Below are 9,666 nucleotides of genomic sequence, written 5' to 3' on the forward strand. Positions count from 1 at the left end.
TTTTTTTTAGAGGTGGGTAATTGCTCTCCCTCGCCAAGGCAGGTCTGTCCTTGATTATCATTTTCTTACACTTTCTTTTCTTATTGAATCAATATATAGATCAAACATAGTCTAAAAATAGATAGATACAAATCTGGTATTAGCCAGAGCCAAATATAAAATAAATTCAACCAACAAACCAAACCGATAAAAAAGCTATAAACAAAATTCCTAAAAAAAAGAAAAAAACCAATTCTAACCACTTAACTAAAATTTAACGACATCACATCTATCAATCAATCATTCAATCAATTATGTGTACCTATCTTTACGAGGAAGAACAAAAAATGAGGATGAGTCATAAAAGAAACCAACTTGGTTTTTTCTTGGCTTCACTGTTGATTTGGATTAATATGGCAATGGCTGATGAGAATTTTTCATCATCATCATCGATTCACATTGTATACACAGAACAGCCCCAAAACAACGAGGAACCAAAGGCTTATCACATTGGAATCTTAGCCTCTGTTCTGGGTAGCGAGGCCGCGGCCAAGGAGGCTCTGGCTTACAGTTACACCAACTCTGCTTCTGGATTCTCTGCTAAGCTTACTCCACAACAGGTCGCCCTCCTTTCCAAAGATCCACGTGTTCTTCAGGTTCTCCCAAATAGAAAAATGGAGCTGCATTCAGGTAAGAATAAAGCCATAGGGATGTTACATTAACATTCAACCATTAATTTAATTAATTTCTATATTAGATAATATATAATTAATCATGGAGCTAAGAGAGACAGTCGGCCCTCTTTCTTTCTTTTTTTTTTTTTTTTTTTTGGGACAATATAATTAGTTTTTTAATTTTCATGATGAGGTAGTGTTTTGATTGATCTTGTATTAATATATTGTATGGTACTTTAGCTTATTTAATTGTTGTGGTAAAATATTACTTATTTTATATAAAGGGAATTTCTCATAATTGCTTTGAAGAAAATGATCAAACTTTAAAAGTGGAAATTTTATGTAATTTTAATGTTTTCTCGTTTGTTGATTGGTGGTGGTACCCCTTTCTCTAATGATCATATTGAATTTAAGTCAAATTTGGGAAAGTTTTTGTTTACAATTTTATTTTAAAAATATATTTGGGTAATAAATAAGAACTCATTATATAATTCAGGTGATTTGGACTGTTGAGACTCAATTCTTAAACATATATATTACTTACTCCTTGCTCTGAGCAATCATGAGGAGAGTCACTTCTTTTCTTTGCAAGTTTGCAAAAATCATCAATATTGGACAATTGTACAGAAAATTTATTGAATCTGCAGTTTAATTCTTGCAACGGCTAATCAGTTAATTAATAAAAATATTAACAATAATCTTATCTTATTAATATCGAGATCTTCCACACTAACATAATCAACATCCATTTACAAATTATCAATTTGATGTTGCTTACAAATGATTTAACCGTGTAAAAAAGCATCACATCCTAAGCATCTCAAGTAGCCTATTGTTTTTAGTTGAAGTTCAATTCAATTATAATTTTGTAATTAAATAATTATTTCATTAAAAAGTTTTATGATCAAAATTTTTAATGAAAAATCTCACTAATTTGGTAGGATTATATTGATTACTCTGTTTTTAGGTAGCTCATACATAAATTCATTTGAATGCTCCAACTACTAATTTTATTAGATGGATGTTAGGTTTTTAGATGAAAGAAATCCTTTACTTAATATAAATTTTTCAATCATTATTTTTTCAGGGTAATTAAGTGATTAATTCACTATCAAAAAATTATTAAAAAAAACAAACGAAGTGATTAATGACAAAAAATATCACCACAACTGGAATATTTTTGTAATTTCTCTAATAACAATGAATGACAACTGATTTTTCTCGTGTGACTAATGGCAATTAATTTTTCTAGTTTTTACTTCTCTACCCAAAGTTATTTCATGTATTGCATGATCTAAATGCTAAAATAAATCACTTCTCACTCAACCCATTAAAAACTTATAATTTTTTTTTTTAAGAGTAACTTAAGAATTGTAACATAATCAAATTATGAATTTATCAGGAACACTTTTCTGGTATTTTGGAAGGGAGTAATAATTGTAACATACTCAAATTACACGTTTTTTTTATATAATTAATTTAAACCATACAATTAAAAATATTGCCATCCCATCATTCCAAACTATTTATGGCTAAACTTAAATACACATCTTGTCTATGAAAAAAGTGTCTAAAATTCAAGTGAGTGACTGGTATAATTCATTGAAATGTATACGCGGTGTGTTAATGAGATGATTTTTGCAAAAAGTGAAACAGACATGTTCCAGTCTTCCAGAGCTATAATTCAACACACGCATCTTCATCTGAATTCTTCACTATCTAACCTTCTACCACTTGGAATGGAGATAGCCAATTTCCCTTGATTTATATAAGGCAGCTGACGAGGCATTACAACAGTCAACAATGAATGACCTCCTTTATAAATGAAATTATAAAATTTTTAAATTAAAAAAGAACATTCTTCCATAAAAGAATAGATCAATAAGAAGAAATATATCATAAGACCACGTAAAATTCATGATCTAATCATGTACCCTTCTTTGAATTTAAGAAGGCAAATGGTAAAATTATGGTCATAAATTTCCTCCATGAATGCTACTACTGCTTCATTGTAATTAGAACAATTAAGAAATATAAGAAATGCTTCCTCTCTAAGTAGAAGTAGATGTGAAATATATCCTTTCATCCAAATCCTCCCTCCAGAGAAAATTCAGATATTTTGTCTCCTTGATCAGCAACCAAATCATTTAGCCGCAACAAATCTTGCCCGTGATACTAATGAGAAATACTACAGATACAGACAGTGATTAACAAAAAATATTTGCCTGTACAAAGATGGTGGCGAAATTGATCAGGTCAAAGGTCGTTTATCGAAAGAAGAGCGTAAACTAAAACTGTTGAGGGAGGAGAGCAAATAGCAATCCTCATCATAAGTATGATGACCCTCCTCTCATTTTAATGCCACAGCTTACTACAGAAACCGTTCTTTGACCTCTTGCTGGAGATAATATCTGAGAAAGAGTCTACCAGCTGGCCAGCCAAGCTACTTGGATCATCAATCATGGTTTGAATGAACGTATTCACAACTCTCCGCTCCTGCTCAGTTGATCTAAGGCTAAACCAAGTTAGCAATTTCAACCTAAATTCCTGTGTTATATGACTTTCACATTCAAGCCACCGGATTATTTTCACACAGTACTCAAAGTTTTCATCCAAGGAACTAGATCCATTGGATATTCGGAATGGAGAACCATTAATCAGTGTACTGTCACACTCATGTGCCTCCTCAATTGTGTTCACCAATGCCCTTTTCCGACAAAAATCGGTCCTTGAATCAACGGCTGGCACATCTCCTGTCACTCCATGAGTCCAGGTCTGGGAGTCACCACTACCATGCGATCTTGCTAAACCGTTCTTCAATATGTCATGAGAAGCAGCGTCATCTGCTTCAACAGTTAGCTGCAAGCTGCAGCCATTGTCTTCATCTCTGGAAGACTCAAATGGTGGAGTTAGTTCTTCATTTAGATCAGGGACAGAAACAACATTCAAGTCAAGCCCACGTGAGACAGAAGGCACCCGCTCTTGTATGATTTCTGTTTTTACAACTTTGTCAGCTGCACAACACTTTTCTACATCCGCACTGCAAAACCCTTCTAGGTAGCCTTTCTCTTGAGCCCATGCTAGATGTAGTATCTTTCCCAGGTCTCGAACCTTGAATTCAGAACCAGCTGCCACTGCATTTTTTGATTCCCCCTTCCCACTAGGACTTTCCTCAGTGGAGGTATTCTCTTTCTTATCGATTTTCACAGCTTGTAAATTAGGATTCTTGTGAAGTATCTCAATGCTCTTGGTGAAACACTTTGCCTCAGAGTGACCCAAATCACCAGTTTCTGTATATGATATGATCCGAAAAGTATACTCAGTGCAAGGCTTTAAATTGGATATCAAAATCCTTCTCTGATTTCTTGGAAAGACACAATTGGGCTCTTTTGAATATCCATCTTCTCTACTATTGTAATACCAAAGCTTGTAGCCCTTAATCTCATTCGAAGATGCTTTAGACAGCTCAATTAAAATAATCACAACAGATGATGGTGTTACTTCTTCAAAAAGAAACTTGCAAGCAGAAGGAAGTGAATCCTCTGCAAGAGAAACCAAGAAACATATGTATTCATGTCAACTTCAATTGAAAAAAACTAAAGTAATTAAAAAGAAAAGACATAAGATGTTCCAACCTCTGCTATTTGGATTGAGACTAGAAACATTGGCCAGCCATTCATCTGCTTTCCCAATTGCAAGGGAGCAGAGCTTCTGCACGTCACCAGCAATAGAGAGTCTGCTGACGATTCCACGTGCCATTTTAGAAGAAACACCATTCACCGGGCCAACTTCTGTTTCCAATCTAGCTTTGGCTTCTTTAACTATATCATGCACCTCTCGAAACCTTGAAGTCCCATCTAAGAGTCTGTAACTCAAGTATATTCTGTAACAAAGGACATCAACACGACGTGCATCTTTTGCTACAAGTAGTTGCTTTTTCCAGCATCTGCCATTATAAAATAAAATCAAACAGATCTTTAGTACAATATTAAAACTGGATGGTCTTACACACAATACAGGTTTAAAGTTAACAAGAATTTCTTAACATATAAAAAGCATTATCAGTGCCTATATTTAATCTTTAAGATGCATTAATTTGTTACTCACCCAAGTATCCCAGACACTTTACCACAAGAAGCACAACAATAACTTCCATCTAGCTGCATCAACTGCCCAAGATCAACCACCCCAACCTTTTCACGTTGAAGGGCACACTCAATGTGGCAAGACAATCCACAAGAGTCTCCCTCCCCAGATTCCGATGAGCAAACCAGCCAAAGACTAGGGTCCTTGTTGTCATCAAACAAGTGGCAGATACAGCAAGAGCACCGCCTGCAAAATGTGTCATCTATTGACAGGACAGCTCTACATGCAGAATTTTTACATATCCACGAGTTTGACAATCCAAATTCGGAAGATTGTTCAAGAGATGGAGGGAGTCGCACTGGATTTTCTCCCTTCCTGTTTTGCTTTCTAGAAGGCTGATTGCTAGGACTAGAAGAAGCTTTTCTTGAATCCACCTTCTTATTAGTCTTGCTCGTCACCTTTGCTATCTCCATGGTTTTGTTTTTTGATGTAACTAAGTTCTTTTTTTCCTTATCAAAACAAGTCCTTAACAGTTCCTTCTTGGGACCAGATCTCAAAAATTCTTGAAGTAGCTCTGGACTTCTTGAAGCATCATCAGAATTACCATTCTTCTCAGGAGTGCTTTGCACACTGGAAGACAGGCTTTGAACACCAGAAACTGGAGATGGAAAACACAAAACTGAGCTCAGCATGTCTTTTCAAGAACTGGACTTAAAACGAAGCTATTGAAAAATTCTCCATCACTTAAAATTAAAAACAATAAAAGATAAAGAGAAAATGAAAACCAATACAATTTTCTATACAAGCGTAATAATATAAATAGCAAAAACCAACACAGCATCAAAAGTGTAGTTTGTTAAGCAGGATAAAACAGCATCATGCTCTACTAAGTGATTAAAACTTTAAGAGATTGATTATAAAAACCAAAGAGTGTAAGAGTGTAAGAGTGTTCTCACTAAAATGTACAGTACACGAAATTGATTATAAGTGTCACCTACTAGAATGTACAGTACTCGAACAATTTGTTCCTTAAGTTCTACTGAAGGTTTTCAAACACATAAGAGTGGAAAACACACACAAAGACACAAGCACAATAGGAAACATAAAGGTCATACCTTTAGCAAGCAATTTATCTTCTAAATCCATTTTACAAACGTTAGTTACAAACAATTCCGCAGTCCTCCCTGTGACAACATAATCACATTTCAGACTGGTAATTATCATAAACCAAAAAAGTATAGATGCAAAAAAATTTTTTAGCACAAGCATCATATCATATATGCTTTTTTTTCCTTCAGCTGCTATTACTGGTCTAGTTGTCCAAAGATTATTAATTGGCTATTCATGAAATCTCCATCATATCCACCACAATCGAGTAAAACTCTGATTTTTTCTCCTACGTCCTCTCTTAGCTAAGAAGTATTATATAAAAACAATTAACTCTGATGAACAAATCAAGCTCTAAAACCGCATCCCCTGTTCTCTATTCCTTCTACTTTCTCACCACAATGCAGTTGATCAATTTAACAAAATGACCCGTAAAAAGAAACTCGTAATAAAACAGAGAACAAAACCAGAGGTAAAAAAGAAATCATAAAATAAACAGACAACATGAAAGAGAAGCAAATAAACATTTAAACCCACAAAAAGGCTACTTTTCGCTTCCATTAGAAAAAGAAAGAAAACAGATAGTACCATGCAAATCAGCCACGACGAAAGACTCAGATATATTTTTCTCCGTCATATTAAGAAGTACAAAAGGATAATATCTATAGAGAGATATTTAATACATAGAAACAAATATAATATAGCTATCACAAACTAAAACTCAAAGCGAGAAGAACAAGGGTCGTACAATTATATACACACCACTAATCTACCGTAAATACATTGTGGGAATCAACCACAAACAAATCAGAAACTATTTTGAAGGTCACAAACGTAATCCAAATATTGGGGTTCAAAACGCAGCAAACCAAACCAAGACTCTAAATTTAGGACACCGTGGAGAAAGGGTTCGAGGAAACGAATCCGAAAACACAAAAACACAAACATAAAACATGAAAGCTCGAACGGATCTGCGCTCATAACATAGTTTCTAAAAATGCCGAAAAAAAAAATCGAAACAAAAATAAAAATAAAAGAAAAAAGAAACGAATCTGAGAAACTCACCGGTTAACAATGGGAGCGAATCTAGGGTTTCGATGCGGCCCCAAATTCTCAGAATTCGAAACCAGAAAGAATGAAATCGCTAAGAGAGAGAAGGAGAGAGAAACCTCTCTCCGTTGTATGTGTTAGTTGGTTTATGCAAGAAAGAGAAGAGAAAGAAGAGGCTTATACGAGTTATTGACGTTTTAGAGTAAGACTCGATCGTGAATATGACGCGCTAGAAATCGCGTGTGGAAGGACCCTACGGTTTTGAAAGTAGGGTTGGTTCTGCTGCGCAGAAAAGTACATAAAGCACTGCCTCGGATAGTTACTGGTACGTGGAAGCGTACGTGCTTAACACGCGCGTGAGAAATAAAATAAAGTCTAATATTTTTTAACATAAGATACCATATTAATATTTTATTTTATTTATAAAAATATATATTAGTAGTAATAGTTTGTTGGAAAAAAGGGAAAGAAAAAGCGCAAATAATAGTCCATGTCATTCAGCATTAGGTAGTGTACGAGTATTGGAATTGAATTGAATCCGTCCCTTGGATTGATGAGATCCCCACCGTCCGATTATACTCCAATAGTTAATATCAACTACTCTTACAAACCGTTGACTGACACATAAACAACCCCAAAATCCCCGAATGCAATCAAAAAGCTATTAATTGAGTAATTTAAATAAATAAATAAATAAATAAAACAATAATGGGTTTCACACAAACATATTTTAACACGTGTCAATAGAATCTTGAAAACTTCAAAAATTATATCAAAATGAAGAATTAGCCCATTCTCATATCCAAACTATATACGAAGTTAGCTCAAGTGACTATAAGTAGAATTGTGTGTTCAAGGTCCTGCGTTTAAGTGTCAGATAAAATATGGTTGTAATATATAAATATTTAAATAAAAAAAACATCCAAAATATATACACAAAAATTATATAATATGAATATAATTAAATCAAATTGATGATTACCTTCAAAAATTATAAGAAAATGTTGTATTATTACACATTTAATTTTTTTTTAGTTCTTTGTAATTGTGAGTGTCTTTTATGAGTTCATATCATATGCTCATATTTTTTCTTAATTTACTTTCTTTCTTTTCTGGTGGCTTAAGAAAACAATTTATTATATAATTCGATTTTATAGTTTGTCTTATTTTTCAAATTGCCTTTTATTTTATTTTTCTTTCAAATCGCCACTATAATAAAATCTGTCTTATCTCTAATGCATGCAGGTACTAATTTGATCGAGTACTGGATTTAACAAAGCTGCAGAGTACTCAGTTAACAAGTACTACAAAATATATAAAATTCCAAGAGAAGATTAAAAATTGCACTTTTATTAATAATTATTGGGTAAATAATATTTTAGACAAAAGTTATTAATTAGATTCTCACTTTTTATTAATAATTACTTAATTTAAGGGTGTTATGATAAAATTAATTATATTTTCTTCATCTGTTCATGTTAAGAAATATCTTTAAGTTAGTTTTATTAAAAAAAAATTATCGAAAAAATAAGTCTGAGACCTTATTTTTATCATTTTAAAAAAATATAAAACTTATTTTGTCTTTTAACAAGATAAATAGTTTTTGTAAAATACAAACTCCAAAACAGCATTATCTATAATCTAATGAATTATTCATTTCAAAGTGATATTTTATTCAAACCATCTCTAACCTTCACTAAAATTGGTGTTGCTTTAACACCAAATGATGTTATATATTTATTTTTATTCTAACTACAATATCAAAAATTATAAAAAAAAATAATATTTTTATTATTATATTAATTTACAAAAATTATTACAATTATTACTTATATCTAAATAATTATATATAAACTTAATTTATAAATATAAATATATATAATTATAATAATAAAAATATTAAATTTCATGCTACAGTGTACGACATATATACTATGTAGCATAAACGACAAAATCGTGATTAGTATAGTGTTATGTTGGAGTATTATAGGACACCAAATCCAACTTTTGATGACATGTTGGAATTGGTCCTAGAACATATGTGCACTATTTTATTAAATTGGTATGAAATCTTCACACATTCCACTCTAAGGATACACTAAATTGGTGAGCACTAAATTTTCACATTACTAGGCCATCTCCAATCTTAAACATCAAATTTGGTATTACACTAACACTAAATATAGTGTTATAGTTTCTTTCATTCCAACAATAGTACCAAAAGTTACAAAAAATATTCTTTATTATTATATAATTATTTAAATATTCTTTTTATTATTATATTTCACATGCATATAAATTAAATTAGGCACATGTATAAGAAACTGTTTGAACATTATTTTCAGCATGTTAAATTTTTCTGAATTTTTTAAAATTTGGTAGGATGTCTTAAGGGCATCTCCAATAGCAGAACAAAAATAGTCACCCCATTAGTCTCACTTCATATACTTAGCCAATCATAATTTTTTTTATTTTTTAATTAGAAATATTAAGGGACACTGGTGCCTATTTAAAAATCTTTTAATCATTTCTCTCTTCTCTCCAGTATGCCACATAAGATAGGATGACCCACAAATTGTTAGTCAAGCAAATGGGCAACTCTCACTCATACATAATCATGAAAAAAAAAAATTAAACTAAAAATTCTTTTATATGCCAAAATAAATAAGGTGCATAAGTGCTTTCCTTTTAAAAAAATGGTGCAACATATAAATTTCATTATATATATAAATGAACAATGCAAATATGTTATATTGTACCTGCACATTAT

The 9,666-nt window shown here is 32.1% G+C and overlaps 2 protein-coding genes across 2 annotated transcripts; one reads left to right on the forward strand and one right to left on the reverse strand.

The window, feature by feature from the left end:
• Positions 1-1,081, forward strand: LOC115706984 (subtilisin-like protease SBT3.4). The gene has a single exon (XM_030634771.2). It carries the CDS (start codon positions 294-296, stop codon positions 699-701), a length of 408 nt encoding a protein of 135 aa, XP_030490631.2. The 5' UTR covers positions 1-293; the 3' UTR covers positions 702-1,081.
• A 1,409-nt stretch (positions 1,082-2,490) lies between these two features.
• Positions 2,491-7,066, reverse strand: LOC115705198 (VIN3-like protein 1). The gene is made up of 5 exons (XM_030632455.2): positions 6,912-7,066; positions 5,855-5,923; positions 4,761-5,397; positions 4,289-4,599; positions 2,491-4,195 (listed from the first exon to the last, which is right to left on the reverse strand). The coding sequence occupies exons 2-5, from the start codon at positions 5,883-5,885 to the stop codon at positions 3,009-3,011; spliced, it is 2,166 nt and encodes a 721-aa protein (XP_030488315.2). The 5' UTR covers positions 5,886-5,923; positions 6,912-7,066; the 3' UTR covers positions 2,491-3,008.
• Between the last annotated feature and the right edge of the window lie 2,600 nt (positions 7,067-9,666).

The sequence above is a fragment of the Cannabis sativa genome, chromosome 1 (genome assembly GCF_029168945.1).
Source record: "Cannabis sativa cultivar Pink pepper isolate KNU-18-1 chromosome 1, ASM2916894v1, whole genome shotgun sequence".
NCBI lineage: Eukaryota > Viridiplantae > Streptophyta > Magnoliopsida > Rosales > Cannabaceae > Cannabis > Cannabis sativa.